Source organism: Anopheles merus, chromosome 2R (assembly GCF_017562075.2).
Source record: "Anopheles merus strain MAF chromosome 2R, AmerM5.1, whole genome shotgun sequence".
Lineage (NCBI taxonomy): Eukaryota > Metazoa > Arthropoda > Insecta > Diptera > Culicidae > Anopheles > Anopheles merus.
The window spans coordinates 54,415,041-54,433,680 of NC_054082.1; the positions used below are offsets into that span (position 1 = coordinate 54,415,041).

At 46.3% G+C, this 18,640-nt stretch overlaps 1 protein-coding gene across 4 annotated transcripts in view; it reads right to left on the minus strand.

Moving 5' to 3' along the window:
• LOC121589460 overlaps positions 1-18,640 on the minus strand; it is a 153,878-nt gene that overhangs the window by 8,231 nt on the left and 127,007 nt on the right. For 3 of the 4 annotated variants that reach the window (XM_041908406.1, XM_041908404.1, XM_041908405.1), the window contains one exon: positions 95-946. In XM_041908406.1, the coding sequence (XP_041764340.1) occupies positions 95-946 (852 nt within the window). The remainder of the gene's footprint in view (positions 1-94; positions 947-18,640) is intronic. The other variant, XM_041908407.1, reaches the window with a different exon arrangement.

The window sequence follows — 18,640 nt, forward strand, 5'->3', positions numbered from 1 at the left end:
ACACAGAAAGACACAAGGATTCAATGCTTGCACAAGGTGACGTACTCGGAAGTGAGATGATGAGAGATGAGTTCGCTGTCATACATTGGCTTACCCATATACGCAGGCGGTGGCGGCGGGTGCTGTAGGTTGCGAGGATAACACTGGCCACCTGAGCCGGGCCCTGGACTACCATACCCTGGATATGGCGAGTACGGATAGTGATCCAGATGCTGGGGACCCTGGGGTCCAGCAGGTACGAGTTGTGCCCCGGACGGGGGTGGCGGCGGTCCCGGCGGTCCCTGTGCGCTACTGGGTGGTGGTGGTGCCTGCTCGTACAGGTGATGCTCCGGACCCGGTCCCGGCCCGGGGTAGTACCGCCGGGAGGTCGGATAGTAGGGCGGAGCAAACTTTGGGTAGTAGTGGGGTGAGTAGGCGTGCGTGTAGTACATCTCCGGCGGGGGCCCATGGGGTGGGGGCGGCTGTGGTCCGTAGGGAGACGGTGCGTAGTAGCCGGGCGGCAGATACGTCGGCGGACAGTGCATCTGCATTGGGCGGGGGTAGAGATTGGTCGGTGGGCCACCAGCACCGGTCGCCGGACCGTACCGGGATGCACCGTAGGGCTGGGAGCGATGACCCCCCAGGTCAATTCCACCACCTGCAAATACGGAACGAAAATAACGATCGGCATCATCAGCGGCGGCGGCTGCGGCTGCTACGGCGACTGCGGCCCGTGGGCGCAGGAGGGGGGGATGGAACCCCATCGGGAGATCGTTGGCGGGGGAGCGTCCGGGCGTACCTGTCAGCAGGACGTCGCTGTCCGTACTGTCGGCCGTAGAAGACGCGGGCGGTTGCTGGGGGCTCTGCAGGAGCGCCTCGCCATCCGGACCACTTTTCGGACCGTGCTGCGACGGCGGCTGACCCAGTAGGTGAGGCGATATCAGCGGACCAGCCGGTTGATAGTAACCTGCAAAGAAGCGAAGAAATGAAAGCACAAATAATGGTGAGTGATAAGATTGTAAGACGCTACTTAGCAGTTAGCAATGTACATAATTGAGTTTTTTTAAAGGGAAATTGGACTTCAAAATCCATGTTGACATTCCTTGCTCGGTGTAATAATATAGTTTAATTATCATTTGATTTTTTACCCGTTGGGCGTACGAAGCTCTTAACCTAATTGAATTAATATTCAAATTGACTGTCTGCGGCGCACCATTTGTGGCACCAGGTGCCATCATTTCCTGCCTAAAGGGGAAAAGGGTTGCTGGCGCAATAAGGCGTAAAATCGGTGTCCCCGGCGAGCTAGGGCATGTTTTAATAAAGGGTGGAAAGGCCAACGTAACAAGCACAGAAGGAGTATGTGAGTTATGTTCTTTTGTAGTTTAGCTCACTTGCTATGCAAAACCATGCCCGACCCGACCCGGCATCGAAGGACCGATGCGTTGTTCTATTTATTTATGAATGCTGTGTTTAAGCACAATCTCGCCTCAGGTAAGCGCCGCTCTGAAGCAGAATGAGTTTTACGGTTGTTGTCGAAGCAAAGTGTAAACACAAACGAACACATCCCCAACATCGAGACATGATCATACAGGATTCGGATGGGCTAACGTTTTGTGTTCCCTGATGTTTTTTGTTTCTTGCAAAAGCATTCGGAGAAGTCTCTTGTGTTCGAGTGTTCCCGAGCAATGCGACGTTACTCATTGTTCTGCAGCATTTTTCTATCGTTACTAATATATTTCACCCTATATGGGTTTCTTATTCGCGAACCGTATTACCACCACCACCCGTGACAGAGTAGCGGTCGTTCTTTCGGGACTGTGGCGTGGCCGAGTAGATGATGTGTCAGTCCTTCGTTACGGTTTTTCGGCTGACAAGGGTTGTTGTTGTATGGGGCTGAGCTTGACACTTTGGTGGAAAAATTGGTCTGTGTGTGTGTGTTCGTTTCGCTTTTCCACGATGTTCGTTTGGAATGTCACACTGTCTCGACGTTTCCATACTCTTGCTCTATTTCGTCGGCTCCACGACGACGCAAAGGGAAATTCCGTCTGGCGTGGTCTCTGGAAGGGTGGGACGGTTGCATGTTTTCACTTTCACTATCGCAGCATGAGTTTGTCATAAAAATGAAATAAAATACCAGCTCTCAAGTGAGCTGTCGGTGGGTAATGTGCGGGTGTGTTGCTTGGCGTGTTTAGAGGATTTTTACATTTGCTGACGTGTGCGTCGTCCATGTCGTTTTTGTTGGTACAATTTAGAAGAAATTTAAAACAAAAGACAACATGCAATATTAATAATTATATTCCATATTAATTTCCAATTAAATAAATTAGACCAGACAGTAATAAACCTGGTTCCACACCACATTAAACCCTTGCTGTTTTTGCAATACCTAACAGATCCTTCAAACATGTTGACAGTGTTAGTAATACATTTAACTTGAAACTCAATTCCAATTTCCAATCCTGCAGATAGCTAGGAAGACGCTGGATAACCCCTCCTAAAGGGAAATTATCAGCCTCTAGGCATCATTGTCATCATCACCATCGTCGTCGTCGTCGTGTGAAGTGAGAAATCTCACGATAATTGAGTTAAGCCCGAAGGGTGTTCCAACTGTCCAAATATAGACAGTTTACGTTTTCCACCGCGTTTCGTTCTTCCATCGTTACACAACGTGGAATTCTCCGCACTCCCCGGCGGTCCGGGGTGTCCGTGGAATAGAAAATCTTTTTGTGAGGGGCAATCGTGATTATGGTACAGGGGGAGCGGAGAAAATCTCAACCAAGAAGCGCGGGGCTGCTGCTACAATTTCCTTCTGTGTGATGTGCATTTAAGTTTAGCATGAGTTGTTTTGTGGATTATGTTTCTTTGCCCGTTTTTCCCCCTGCAGCCACTGGCGTGAAATGGAATAAATCGTACAAGTTTCCGACCCCAGTTCCAAACATCTTACGTACGAGGGATGTTGAGAGCACTTTATGGGACAGGGTGGTGCACTTTCAGCAAAACGTGCCAGCCACTTCCCCCGTCACTGGTACAACACGACAACCGCTGCATGTTGTGATTTGTGTCCTTGCTTACAGATTTTACCATAAATCCTCTCCTGACTACCGTAAGGAGTTCTCTTACGCTTGTCATTAGGAGTAGGAAAAATTGAAACGTAATAAAAATTCTCACCTGAACTGAGTGAATTTTACGGTTTGCCACTGTTGATAGGATCCGGATTGTGAACCGCGAACGGCACCCTTACAGCAGACAGACATTGCCACCACCACCATCACCATTGGCTTGGTTTGGTTTCGCGTGAACAGCGCAGTAATTTAAGCCCAATAAAATTGATATTAATCCAGTTTTGCGATAAATTGCCACACCGGGGCGAAGGGAGAGGTGTAAGAAAAAAGGTAACTTTCGCAGTGTCCCGACGAAAAAAAAGGTTCTTCTTCGCGGGACCTGATTGCGTCACCGAGCAGGCAAAAAAAGTCAAACAAAACGGGTTATAAAAAAGGCAATGAAGTGTTTCGGGGCGAGCAAACAACCGTTAATAGAGGAGGGTGGTGGAAGGAATTTGCCTTTTTTGGAGTTGAAACAAAAAGGCAAAAAAAAAGAGAAACGAACGCAACCGAGTTCAGTTGGTTAATCTTTCACCATGTAAATCCGATTCACCTGCCTGCCCGATGAACGATGTCGAGGTTACTGATGATGAATATTTTATAACCCTCTACGTCGACGAGGAGGAAAAAATAATAATAAAATAAACGATTTGCTCCAAGCGGCGCCCGGGGAGGGTATGGCTTTGACGACAAACGGAATTGACACCAAATTATATGATTTACCGGTTTATTGCGCGGATGCGATTTTGTTCTGTTTGTTTTTTGTCGGTTTACTGTAAGTGCTTGTTTAATTTTGTTTGAGTGTTGATGTTCATGTTCAGTTGATTCGGTGTCGTGGCGGTGGCGGTGTGACAAGACAATGATGCGAAAAGGTTAAACAGTTTCTGAATTTCAAACATTAAGCTGGTTTGGATTAAATTGATCAGGTGTCTGACGTGCGAGCGAATAGGAGTTGTTGAAGATAACTGAAGATTTTAGTTCGAATTCTAATCGTCGCTAAAACGCTCCAATATATCAAACCGCAATTGATATTTTTGAGCAAGGATTATCAAGAATTCGAGCAAAATCCCTTAAATTGTCGCCCAAAGCTTCACTTTAAGTGCACCAGCCCTCCTTCAAAGTCCTTTACAATCGACTTGTCGTTGGTTTCTTCTTAATCCGTTATAAAATAACGTTGCGAATCCTTATCATTGATCGTGTGGTCATTTTACACAAAAAACACCAAATTTTCACACAATAACGTCGCACTAAAATTGCCTTTGTGTTTTCATCAAAAACTAAAGTAAAAAAAAAATCAAAAGGGTCAGCGCTATCGTCCATCGATAGAAGAAGGTCTAATCATACCGCTAAGTGCACCATGAACATCGTATAAGTAATGGAATACGTTCGTAAGATGCTCCTTCCTTATGCTCAATATGCCAAATAAAAGTGCGTCAGTACACCTGCCAACACATCAGCTAAAGCACACCGCACGTTAAACTGATTGACTTCCGGGCAACAACATGATGCTATCAAACAGAGGATGATACGCTTCTATTTCACTTCCATGCTTCCACAACGCCAGCACGCCATGTCTACCGCCAGCAACGGAGAAGGTGTCACTAATCTCTTGGTTAATTACTTGCCAATCCGTGGCAATGCTGCGGGGCTTCAGTGCGATTAGGGGGACCGCAACACAGCTGTAGTATACCGTGGCGAGCAATGTAGACGATGTTGATGATGATGCTGATGATCATGACCAAGCCTCTTGGTAGTGGGCATCGAACGTGCGATAATGTATGACATGGTAGTAAATCCCTCTCCAGACCAATTTACACCTAATCACGCATTACAAATTAATTTCGTCCAGATTGCTCCACCAAAATCGTACATACACACAGACACACACATACAGACAATGCCATAGAACACATACACGTACAACTTTTACCGCGAGCGTGGCGGCGTTCCAGGACATACGTTGAGTTCGAAATTAAAAAGCCTCTCCACTCTGGTGCTGTTGCCGTATCCTTATCCCGAGCAGAACCGTGCAGCGCATTACCAGCACGGAACGAAACAGACACCCAAAACTCCAACCCGCTGTGCTGTTATCTACAATACCCGAGCGCTTTCCACGTGAGTGACGTTGTATCTCGCCTACCGCTGTGTTACACGAGTTTCATTTACATAAAATTTCTATCCACACCCCGACGGGATGGCGACTGCTGCTACTGCTGCTGCTCGTAGGATTTAGGAATGAGGATGATTACGAGACTTTAGTTAAGTCGCGGTTTGATAGTCAGTTGTGCCCTCCGGGCTCTGGGGCAACCTTCCGTGGCAAAGTTTGTGCAGAGGTGAGAGGATGTGTGTGTTGGAAAAGTTTTACAAATTTGCTCCTGATCAACGAGGATTAAAACGGTGAAGTTGTTTCCAGATCGTTAGAGCTTAGACGCTTCCGGATGGGGGAGATTTGGTAAGCAATGTCGAACAGCCTCGAAGGAGATACGCCTTTTAACGACTTCCACGTTTATTGATTTGTGTGTTGGCTTTAGTAGGGGTGGACCACCCCGTCCACCGTATTCAGAAATCTTATTTTGACCTGCTGCTCCCGAGTCCTGAGTGGCAAATACGGGCGAAAGACACAAAACCTTAGCGCAGCAGTACTTATCGAGCAAATCACCCGTGGGATTTTCGGCAAACCATCGTCGTTGTCGAGAGGCCCGACGGTTTAGACCGCCTTACGATGGATCCATAAAATCAATGGTGTTTGACAGTGTCAGCAAGATTCGTCGAACTCCATCCAGCAGACCGGAATCGGTTATACATTCGGGTTCTTCGGGAGGGTGGAATATGTTACGATACAGAGCAGGATCTGTCCTCACTTGCTGTAAGTGAAATCATCAACATCATCATCGACGGCATCGTCTGACGACGAGATACCGTTGCTCCGAAACGATGCCGAAGGCACATACATAAACACATACATATATTCGTAAGAAGGCACACCACCTCCACCGAACAGCTACTAACCCCGAGCTCCCGTTTCGAATTTGATGCGTCAAATATGATGGCAATGAGCCTTGCTCTGTCTGGGGTTTGCGCCCAACACACACACGACATGTGATCGAAACACTTTTCGGAAGCGGTAGAGATTGTTGTGGATATAGCATTACACCAGGGCCAAGCTGGCTCTAGCCCCACACTGCCAGCACCAGACTGCATGGCTGCGGTCTCCAATTGCCCATTTGCAGCGCTCGTGGCGCATGGTCGATGGGTTGTGGGGTTGGTGAATCTTGGTGAAGGAATAAAGATGTGATGATCGCACTCTGATGGCGATACGTTTGTGTTTTGATGAAGTTTCGGGTGACACTTTATGACAGCAGCCTGTTGGAACACGACGACGACCGTGGCCGGAAACCTTGCGTACGGTTAATCAGCGGCAAGCAACAAGCACACGACACGGACGGGAGTGTGAAGGAAATTGGCATGTTGTCTCACGCGCGGTCATAATATCTGCGTCCTCCTCGGGGAGTTTTGCGCTGTTTGATGGCAATTTACCGCCGCACTGGAACTATTACTGGATTGAACTATTGCCGGGGCGTGATGGTTACGCTTGCAAAAAGTGTGGGTAGGGACGGAAAAACAAACTATAAAATGATTCATTCCGTAATTGTGGCTGTGATTTTCCGGATAGAAGTTGCTATGTCGGTCGGTGTGATTTTCAAAGCGAGCGATTTTGTATTTGTAACGTTTGAAGCAGTGTTATATTAATCTAATTGCATTTCTCACAGTGAAGAATATTTCACACCTTGCAAACCTGTACGCTCGCTAGGTTTACGCTAGGCCGTTTAGTATCCTTACCCACTTACTTTAAAGTCATTATAATCGAATCAATCCTATCAAAAAAAATGCGACTTAAAGCGTTGTCGGAGTACCCCTGACACTAGGGTCATACTGTAATGCATACATGTCTAACTACGCACTAAACGCAGAATGGTGAGTGTGTTTGTTTTTTATCTTCTCTCCCATCCGTACTAGCCAACAGTAAATCGTATGTTAAGAAGGAATGTCATACCGTGCGGCGTAAAACGACAACCGCGGAACGATACACGCTATGGTATGCGCAGGAATCTGGCCACATACCACTCAATCGTAACCGTACCGTGTGCACGTTTCTGCCCTCGCGCGCCACAATAAAAGGAACAACTCGAAGCCAACCACCACTACACACTCGAAAGCGATTCAAGAAGTGATGCTCGCAAGCAAAAGAAACAATGAGCAGCAAACATCCTTCACGGTGTGGCATAAATGACGACGGCAGAAGCGACCCGCGAGCAATAGGTCGTTTTTTTCTTTTTCATTTTTTTTTTATTCGTTCCTTAGTCGACTGGCAGCTGCCAGGAAGAGAGCTAGGGAAGAAATAGTGGCATCTCCCTGAGGAAGCGATTCCTTACGAAGCGAAGGATGGTAGTGCCGCGAAACAGAGAGCTTGCAGCAAACGCGGACCAGGAAGCGATCGGTTAAGGGGGTAAAAGCCCCGGCTACATGCCAACGAGAGAAAAAGGGATGTGGCAGCAAAAGTGAGGAAGTGAAGAAAGCGCAAGCAATGCGCTGCACAAGTATAGCTATGGCACACGAAAGATTAAACCGAGCAGAGATGAATGAAAAGAGGATTTTTATTACACAATAAGGCGTAAATATTCCATTTTATCCTTTGCTCCGTTTTTGTCGGCCCTTGCCAAGCAGCAGTTCCTGTTGCGGCAAAACGCCGGTGTTTTTTTTTTTGTTGCCTCAAACACTCTCTGTAGAGCCTTCCCTCGCTGCTGCAGCGCAATAGTCTTATGTATTGCGTCCTTTTGAGCGCAGAAGAAAGAGGCAACCAAACAAACGGGGCAAGATGAATAGAGCGAAATCAAACGAAAGTAGAGCGACGTCGTAGTAAGCGGATCCAGGCCAGTTGACAGACACACCCTGCAGCAGCAGCAGCAGCAGCAGCAGCAGCAAAGGAACAGGAATGGGTACTGCCGCGAACCGCCACTGCTAGCGCCACCACCGGTTGCCGTGTTGCCATTCGTCCTCGAGGGCTCGTCACACTTCGGCACCACGGTGCGGTAGGTTTGCGTGTGGAAGAAGGAACCCTGGCGTCATGTGGCCCTTTCGGTGTTTGCTTTTGGTTTGCGTGCACCACACACAGAGGATGGAATCATAATAACGCACTTTATTTTTATGAGACGGTTCTATTTTGATGGTTGATAAAATATTTAGCTGCTCACGCGGTACGGTGTCGGCGTTGCCGTGAAGTCAATCATCGGCACACGAGCAGTGTGTGGCAAGAAGGAAGCGTCGAGCGCTATTGCTGACGGGAAAACTGAATTTCAGATTACATTACTGCATGTTGAAATGGGGTATTTCGACAATTTAGTGAAAGTGGAGGCGAGGAGGTGCATTAACAACGGGGATGGAATTTGAGCTGGTTATTAAAGCCCAATTTGGAGGTGTTTTGAAGAGAGAAGGAATTGGATCATCATTGCTGTACAACTGGTTGAACAGAGCAATCGCGTCGCACGAGTTGCTGTGTAATTCAATTGAACTGTTAACAGAGTTCTGCAAACACTTAAACTGTACTATTTATTAGAAACAACCACTACCATATTTGCCAAGATTACGATTTAATGAGTGTCTAGTGCGAAAAATGTGATCATAACTAGCCTAATTATTGTACTGTCACAAAAGGCAGTTAACTGAGTGAACGTGTGTACTTAAAACTAATAGTGCCATAGTGGCCCAAGATAACTGACAGTATCCCGTACGTTTCGTTACGTTGGCCTCCCATTTTGCACTCTGTTATCATTAATTTCATGCCATTTTTATGGAACAGCTCTCAGCTTCTCAAACTGGTTGTACACCATCATACACTCCGCTTGAAACCAGTGGACGGACGCCTCCTGGTTGCCGACGGTGACACAATTACTCGACCAGACCGAGGACATTGCTCCATTTGATTCAATCTGCGTGCAACCGTTCGGTGACAATCACAGGATCACAGGACGATGGGTTGCGATTCGCATCCTAGCGTTCTCCTCCCATCGTACACAACAAAAGCGTCCTAATCTAGGGCACTCGTTTGCGCTTTGTCCCTATTTGTGTTTCTCCCTTTCATTGGCACCCTTCTTTTTATCACCCGGCCCAAGTGGCAGAAAGAAATAAACTAATCGAGCGGGAGAGAGAGAGGTCCCAAACAAGGGTATTCTGTGACAAAGTATCTTGAACGCTTTGGCCACGGCACGGCGTTTTGGCCCTGTTTTTGTCGCACGATTCCTTGCTTGCATCCTTCGGTCGATGACGGTCGGTGGTGGTAGTGTGTAAGGTAACCGGGCTCGGTCAACAACTTTTGCTATTTATGCGGCCGTATGCTAAGACAGTGTACGCCGGGGTTTGCCAAAGGACTCAGTAACCTCAGTTTCCTGAACGGTCTATGTGCAGCTGTTAGTGGGGCTGGCTTTGCAAACAGCAACGAGGACGCACGGACTGGGGAGCTTATTGCGGGAAAGCGAGGCCGAGAGGAGTGTGTCAGTTTATATCGTCCTTTTTTTTTGTTCTTCTTCGCTTCGCCAACATTACTCTTCATTTGCAGATCCATGTCATTCGGGCGGTGAGTGCTACTTAGGGGCAAAAGTACGCCGCACAAATGATTGTGTAGCCGCCTGCGAAAAAGTCTTTCACCGTTGCTTTCCTTCTTCCTCTCAGGTTAGGTTTTGTGGACAACAGTTGCGTGAAAAGGGAATTACAGCGGCAGCCTAGCGGTGGTATCCGAAGAGCCTGGCAGAAGAAGACGGTCTCGGATCGATGTCTTGATCATCTCGAGGCTAGTGTCTGTGCTGTGACATACAATACTTGGGGGTTTGGGATGGCCAAGATGGGCCGTCATCGTTAGGAGTTGTGATGAATAGACATTGTTGTGGAAAACGCAATGGAACTTGCGGGATGGGCGGGCAAAGTGGGAAGACATGGTATGGTGGTCCCGGTCATCTTAACGAAACCTCATTTCTCTAGGGTTGGAATGCGCTCGGGTGGGACGCTCGTAATAAGATGAACAAATTACATGTCAGCTACTGAATTAACAATTGACATATGTTTGGCTTGACTTACAGAAACTAACAAGCGAGGATATGAAGCGGATTGAAGACTATTTGGTGGAATTTGCATTGACACGTATGATTTTGCATACACTTCTTAAGGTATTTTAGAACAAATTTTCAACTCCAAAAAATGTGTTGCTTGCGATACGATCAAAAGCATATTACACGGCTATATTCTGCATATTTTGGTCATCTTGCAAAAAAAGCAACCACCGCCTGAGCATCAGTTAATAACTTTATGATACACCCCATTAACGCCCGTTTTTTCTTCCACTTTCACAAGCATAAACACTTTGTGTCGCTAACTTCACAAACACCCGATCGCAAAGAATCAGGCTTTCAGCAGTAATACATAATCAAACTGATACTTGACGATGGTTATCGTGTTGCTGTTAACCGATGTTTTAAAAGCATCGGCATTTGCCAACCCATCGAAATTGTACCACTGAAATCACGAAGAATTGCTAATGTTTTCGGAGATAAACGGTTCTTGTCATATGCTTTCTGTAATAACATTTCTGTATTTTTTAACGCACAATGAAGCCAATAAGAACCGTTTTTTAATCCAATCTGTACGGGTTTGACATTAGGGACATACGGAGCATTTTGGACTTGGTTTACAGTTTTAAGCTAAGACAGCATAACAAAATATCTGTAGGGTTGCTAAGAGGATTAGTTTTTTGGTGCGTTTGTAGTATAAATAAATGGAACAATAAATTATTTACCAATTGATCAGCGAGACTTCATAGTTCATGGTTTAATTTGTTCTTGTAGGAAGCAATTGAAAATTGTCCATTTTTTATGCAATAAAACCAATCTGAGACCAATTGTTTCATCCACTGTGGGTTAGTTAAGTCCTGAGTATTTGAGGCATATTCGATGCGAGATTTAAATGCATTGTTGCTTCAACGGTTTAACTAATAGTAAACTGCAGAAAACCATGCTTAATTTACACCAAAACTCACACCATGGATTAAAACCGATTAAATGATACTAATGTGGCATTTGGTAATATGTAGCAGTACATGCATGTCCACATCCAGAAGAAATGCCCTTATTACTACAATCGGTTACTTGTAAATACCGATGAAAGACGAACAATTTCATCAATCGTATAAAAGCTAACACTATCACTCTCTCACTGGTTCTATTGAAGTACTACAGTCTTTAGAATGTAGCCTTTTCATTCGACAAAAAATCTGCTGTCTGGTCCTAGTTGACCTAGTTTTGGATCCAAAAAGCTATTGATATCGCGTACCAAAGTTTGTTTTTCTACAATTTTATTTTTTTCTCGCAATGCACTTCGTGCGCTATCGAACAAAGGGCAAGGGATAGATTTTAATGCACGTGCAATACATAGCGCAGTAGTTACTTCTTTATCCTCCAGTAGCACGATTGCCGGTAGATGATTCACCTCGTGGCACCCCGTGAAAACTGTAGCTGAACTACGGCTGCGGACAACAGAACAAAGTGTTACAACATTTGCGACCAGTGATCCCTTCTCACTGCTGTCGCCTTAAGGGGATGTCTCTGTCCTAGTTTAAGCGAGCGGTGAAAGTGAGATCGCAGAAAGAAAGCTTCTGGGTCGCGGTGCTGGACGACTTCAGTGCCAAGGTGGGAAAGCGAACCATCATAACAAGCGACCCTGTTGAACAACGACATCGTCATCATCATCATCATTCTCCTCGAAAGTGTCGGCGAGTGTGGGATGATGGTCACAGGAACATTGAACCGGCACAGGATTGGGGTTTCATCTTACCACCAGTGATGGCTGATTGCGTCCTCGTTTCATTTTCTGTCGCGAATGGAAAACGGCTGCTCATGCGGTGCGGCAATAATAAAGGAGCATTTGTCGAGGAGGGGGGGGGGGAATGTATAAAATTTCAAACTTTCCTCCGGAGCGTGTGCAACCCCACTGCCACATAATATTTGGGAGAGTATTTCGACACGGGCAGACGACTACTGAGCTTCCAAACTGGGTGGAAAAAGGACACGATCCTGGTGCAATGTTCACAATGTGTACAGAGGGATTCCGTAGCTGTTTTGTTATTCTTGCGAACGAGCATTAAAGGTGAGCACGGGTCAACAACAACAAGCATAATTTTATTCTGTGTTATTGTTTGCTGCGCTTAGAGAATTCAAATCAATCTGTTTAGTGAGTTCAGATTCTACAGAATGCAGAAGAAGTGCATAACGGCTCTGCAGACAAACTGCGACGAAGGTTATGAATGTCGCACCACTATAAACTTTAGATAGTTTGTGTAACATTGACGTTTCGACAAGCCTTTTCCCTGCGACAGGACGTGCCATTGTCGTAGAAGACACGATACTTTAGCCGAGGCAGTGCGCTAATCAACTCAACGATATACACACCTTGACACGGTCAAAGTTTGTCATAGAGGCATCAAAACTTGCCAGACTTGCTGCTTGAGGCACATTGCTCTCGGGAGAGTAGGTGTTTTATTATTCGAAACCACTTCAGTTGACGTAACTGGTGACGTTGTATGTATAAGTTCGCCGTACTTCTATGCATGCCAAAAAGGAGAGTCGTGAATGCATTTAAACCATCCTACTACTTGACAAGGAATGCACAGGATAGAGGGTCGTTTTTGTTCTGCCACTACCAGAGAAGAACGTAACGAGGTGAATAATTTGCACTAACCAAATGCACACACGTTTGTCCATGTCAACTACTACTATGGCAATTAATTCTAATGACAAGGCCCGATAGCGTGTCTACAAGTAACTCTCCAATCCAGTTTATGTTCCTGCTGGTCCTCTGGGAATTTTTCTGGTTTCTGGTAGAGTGCACTTTTTTCTTGGATCTCAACATTCTCGACACACCCGATGTCTACATTCCAGACAAATTCCAATGGTTTACTGTTGCAAAAAGTGTACAGGAGCCATTAGACTCAGGTTTAAAGTTTATACTGCCTTACAATATCCAACATCTGTGGACTCCACAAGTAGGGTAAGGACATTTTTACGATATGGTTGGTTTTTGGGGATTGGGTTGTATCAAGGAGGGTTGATGACTTTACTATGAGGCCTTGTAGCAAGTGCAACACGTAAATAAACACGTTCGTGCTAGAAAACGAGGATAATCTGTGGTTCATATATCGTGTGTTTCTTCTATTTGGGAGCAAAGATGAGCTAACGATGATATGCATATTCTAACATCCATGAACCAAAATCCAGAAATGAATTGGGTGACCAGCATTGAAACCCCTACACAGCAACGACCAGCCCATCCATTGGTTGGTGCCGTATGTTTCATAGCACACCAGCTAGACTTCACTAGCCCGTTTCTTCATAAAGGGACCATAAACGACTATCGGCCTCCGCGTTGAACATCTCTCTCACATCTCCAAATCTTTCCATTTTCCCGTGGGGACGTACGATCCCCTCATGGCGTGAACGCTCCGTCGGATGCTCCGAATAGGAATGGACGTTTTGTTTGTGTCCAAAAAGGACGGAACCTGCAACCTTCAGAAAAGCAACACAAACACAACGCAGAGCATCCCTCTTGAGTGGCCTTTTTCCTGGAGAATTGAGATTTGTTGCGACCGAAGGTACAACAGCGACGTTTCGACAACGCCGGACCGGATTGCATGCTGCGGCGCATGGCAGCCCGTCGATGATACGTGTGTGCCGAAGAAGTGCAGCAACAGTCGGGTGGCCACTCACGCACCTCACGGGGTTCACGTCCGGTGGGAAAAACGTGCAACTGCTGCTGATGAGGATTATTTATGATAATGTGTCGCCGGCAGGCCAGAAGCGCTCGAAGCAAAGAAACCGTTCGTTCAGACGCAGCAGCAGCTAACGGTGACCACGACGAGCACCACACCCCGAACCTCAGAGCTACCGTACAGGGGATGATACTGTAGCAGAGCAGCAGCGCCAAAGAGGTCCCAGCATTCAACGACAACATCGTTTTCGAGATAGCAGGCAATGTCACCGATGTGCTTTTGATGATGGCAAATCTGCATTGTAATATCTCAACGGTAGCACTACCAACGGGACACAGAGATTTGATGTGCCCGTTCGTGTGCACTTGCGCATGTGTGTACCACACTCGTCCAACACGTTCGTTCAAAAGTATGGTGTCAAAGGGCTAACAAAGGGATGGTACATTGTAAAGCGATACTCTCAATCTTCTCTTCCTGCCGCTGATGGTGCTGAAGAATGCAAATGAGATGATCATCGATGGCACAGAACGCTACAAACGGGCAGAGTAGTGGCGGGTAGCAGGGCACCACAGCGATAGCGAACATCACTTCGGGTCTGCTGGCTGAGCGGCAGGTGTTTGAAATGATTATTATCAATTTCTTAACACAATCAAAAGCTCATAAGAGCTCTTTGTAAAATAAAGTTTGGTCTAAGCCCACTGAGACGGCAGCTACATCAAATTTCTTTGAGGTATTGAACAAGGATGTTAAGAGCATAATTCTTTAAGGTCCTTCTACATATGCATCACCAGGTAGAAAATGCACGCAAGTTTTCAATTACGATTTGAGAAACATATAACTAGCACCACCTCAAATGCTGGCCAAAAATTTAAACAGCAACTTAAAGCCAAAACTGAGCCTATACGTACAAACCCAACCCAGCAAAGGAAAATGAGCCTGTGAAAATATTTCCTTTTGACTCTGAAGTTGTTATTCTGTTTGATGCTCCCGTATGCGCTGGGTGTTTTACTTCACAACAGCTCTTTTCCTCCCAGCATTCATTCGCGTCGATACTATTGACAGGGAGAGTGAGAGAGCGGCAACAGCGAAAGGGAAAAAATAAAACTGTTATGGCTGGCAGGGGAAAAACCATAAACAATTATTTACTCCGGATTTCAGCAAACGCAGCTTCTGCTTCTGCTGATGCTCCGTCGTGCTATAGCCAGCGCGCACTGCCGTCCGGCGCTTCGCCATCCTTCGCTCGGAAAACGCGCCACATAAATCTTTCGTCGTCGGATGTGGGTGGATTTTTTTCTTTGTCGCTCGTACCACTCTGTAGCCCTCGTTTGTATTTCCACAACCGCCATAATACCGTCCCATTTTTGCTACTGCTTCCGGGTTCTTTTGATCCCTGTGCTTGGATAAGTCGTGGTACGGAGCCACCGCACCCGGGCGTACCTGAAGTGGACGACACCGTGCTGCGGTTGCGGAATGGTCGCGGGAAAAATATGAATTCAACACCAGGCAACAGAGATAAGTCAACATATTTATGCTCGACATTGCTACCGTGTGTGGGAGGAATGCGGCACACACACACACACACACACACACACACACACACACACACACACACACACACACACACACACACACACACACACACACACACAAATACACACTGTAAGCGACGGACTGGGGGTGTGTGTGTGTAATGGCGAAAGCGAAAGCGACAGCGAAAAAAAGAAGGTTTCATTTAGCACTTTCATTTGCTTCCGTCCGCAATTCGGACCGACCGAGATTCGCGAATAATTTGCCGCGCTTCGCGGTATTTGTTTGAATTGAGGCTTTAGATTCATGTGCTTTTTATGGCTAATCTCGACAAAAACCACACTACATGCAGCGCAAAACGGCGTCAATGGCACGTTTTTTAGGCCAGCACTTTTAACATAGAAACCATTCGCATTTGTAACTGCCAAGGGTGGTGGCTCGTATGTAAATTAGAGTGTTTTCTTTCAATCGCTGAGCGTTGCAAGTGGCTACGGAGCGACACATAAAAACAAACAGCTGTTTGCATGTTACCACATTAGCACCTTTATAGATGAATTGTATGGCGTCATGCAAAAGTTGTTTTTTTTTCTATTATTCAAATGATCCCTCCTATTCGTGTTATTGAATTGGCATAACACTGGACACTTCCGGCTGCAAGTGATAGCCTTAAATTTACTATCAAATCTTACGGAAATAAATTGATTTAATCCTGTCGCTCTTTGGGTAAGAGGCATCTTCGTTCCTTCCTTGCCAAACGACGACAACCGAAACGGCGACATGCTTTGTAAAGGCACTCGTAAACATGGGCCAAGTTGATCAGCATTATAATATGTATCAAATGTCAAACATATGTTATCTGCCCACCACTACCACCAACCACTACGCCACCACACCAGCGCAAACGAAACGATGTGTTCCCGGACGAAGACGGCGTCTGCCGAGGCTGTGTCTACCGCTTACGTTCATCGATTATTCAAACGAATCGTTCAGATGGGAAAAGGAGTTTTACACATGCAGTCCACGGGCACGAGAGCGCGGCGAGAGCAGAAGGAAGGATCGATCGATCGGTCGCCGCCACCGGCTGGGCTGAAGCTACATTCAAATCATGTCCACCGATTTGAGAACGCGTATGTTTTGTGTTTTCTCCTGCTCTACGTGCTGAGAAGGTGGAAACGATAGAGGAAGTTGAAATTTATACCATGCGTCGAAAAGGTTGTGTGATTCCAACATCTGAAGGTCAACCACATCCAACGGCAGCAGAGACCTCGGAACAAAACAAATGTGTAGAAGAAAATGTCGACATTGATGCATGCTGACCGTTTTGCGTCCCAGCCGCTCCATCTTTATCAATATCTTTCTCCTAGAATCGCCCAATCTATGGTCTAGCAAAAATCACTTTGCTTCCTTGTTGTGTCCTCTATTTGTTTTGTTGGCCAAAACATCATCAGCCTGCTGGAAATTGGTTCTGAAGACAAATGATTTCCCAATCTAGCACAGAAAACGACCCGACACACTTTGCTTTGGGGGTAATTTCAAATCGATTTCGCCAATTGAAAGCATTCTCTTCTTCGCTGTCACAAGCGGCTTTCATTAAAACGAAAACAAACCATACCAAAGCAAGCCCTTTCTTGGGACTGGTGCCTTCTCCTCCGATGTGCCAAACGTCTTTTACAACACTCCACCGTTCCCGAAAGACAAATTGGAACGTTTTCTATGGCTAAACCATTTCCAAATTGTCACCTTCAGATTTCCTTTCATTTTCAACGCAGTATAATTTATTCGTTCCTGCCGAACGTGTTTGCCATTTGGTGGAGAATTATGGCGCCGCAGCATATTGGATGGTGTCCGCTGCCATCACCTCTCCTCCCCACGGCATGGCCCCGCTCATCGAGCAAACGAGCCGCGCTCGAGATTCGAAGAAAGATAAAGACGGCAAGAGAGGCGCGCATAAAACGCGACAACGAGAAAGACCTGGCCACAGCCAGTTCGTGGACAAGCGATTACATAATTGTGCAGCGTATTCGACGAGACGAACGAGTTGCTCGCGTGATGTGATGTGCAATCCGTCCTGCCCCTTTGTGGGATTGTGCATCGGGCGCACAGCATGCAACGCAGCACAGTGTTTCGATTGATCTAAATCAGGTTCACCTTCTTCGCACAGCCCGCGGTTCAACCCTTTGCCGCACGACACAACTACCATCACGGCACTGACCACCGTGGTCACCACCACTGTCTAAACTACTACTTGATATGAGCTTGTCGGAGTGGAGTGCTGTTTCTGGAGTTTCTCGATCGGGCGACTCTTGCGTTTTTGCACTGTTGTCCTGCGACCAAACGACACGCGGAGTGCGTTTATATTCATTTGCTTAATCCGGCAATAAATCGATTCCGATTGGCTGTCGGATTAAGATGGGCTATGACGTTGGTACTTCGACGGTGCAGTGCGTCTGCCGGTAGACACCGGGCGGAACTAAGGATGAATGGAGCGTCAACATCGTCAATTTCAAATTTACTAACCACCGTCCGGCCAGATCTCTGGTATGATCTCCGCGCGACGTGTGGCGATTAGGTTACGGGCATTTGGGAATTTACGCCTATTCCGATTGGCTTTGAAAACGACGAACAAACTTGGAAGCAGCCTTAAGGTTATCATGTTTTTCTTTAATCTAAACACGTTGCGTGACTAACAGTATTTAAGCAAAAACATAAACTGCGTTTAGCGTTTGTTTCCCTCGCCAGTTGGCCTAAAAAAATTGACACAAAAATAAATAGCCTCCCCAATCTCATCTACCAGCATCATGTGCAAGCAAAATATTGAACCAAGCGAAGGTGGCATGAGTACCAATATTAGATATTAATAACAACATCTCGGGGTCAAAGATACGGCATATCTACAACGTTTTCTTGCTGCTTCGATTGGATTGCTTGGTTATCCTGTGGCGATATTTAAACCAACAACATCTGACACCTCGTCGATAAATTTGACTTTACTTCCCGCACCGGAACGTACGCACGCAAACAGCAGCAAGGTGTGAAACGGACACGGAAAGACAGAAGAGAAGGAAAAAATCACACACGATCGAAAGATTTATTGCAAATCAGCGCCACCAGCGATCGAAAAAGCTCCACCTTAAGCCGTTTTCATTAATCAACCCGCACACACGGTTGACTGTTTTTTTTTCCAAGCAACCACCTCCGCGTAGGATCTCGCGAGTTCTAATGGCGG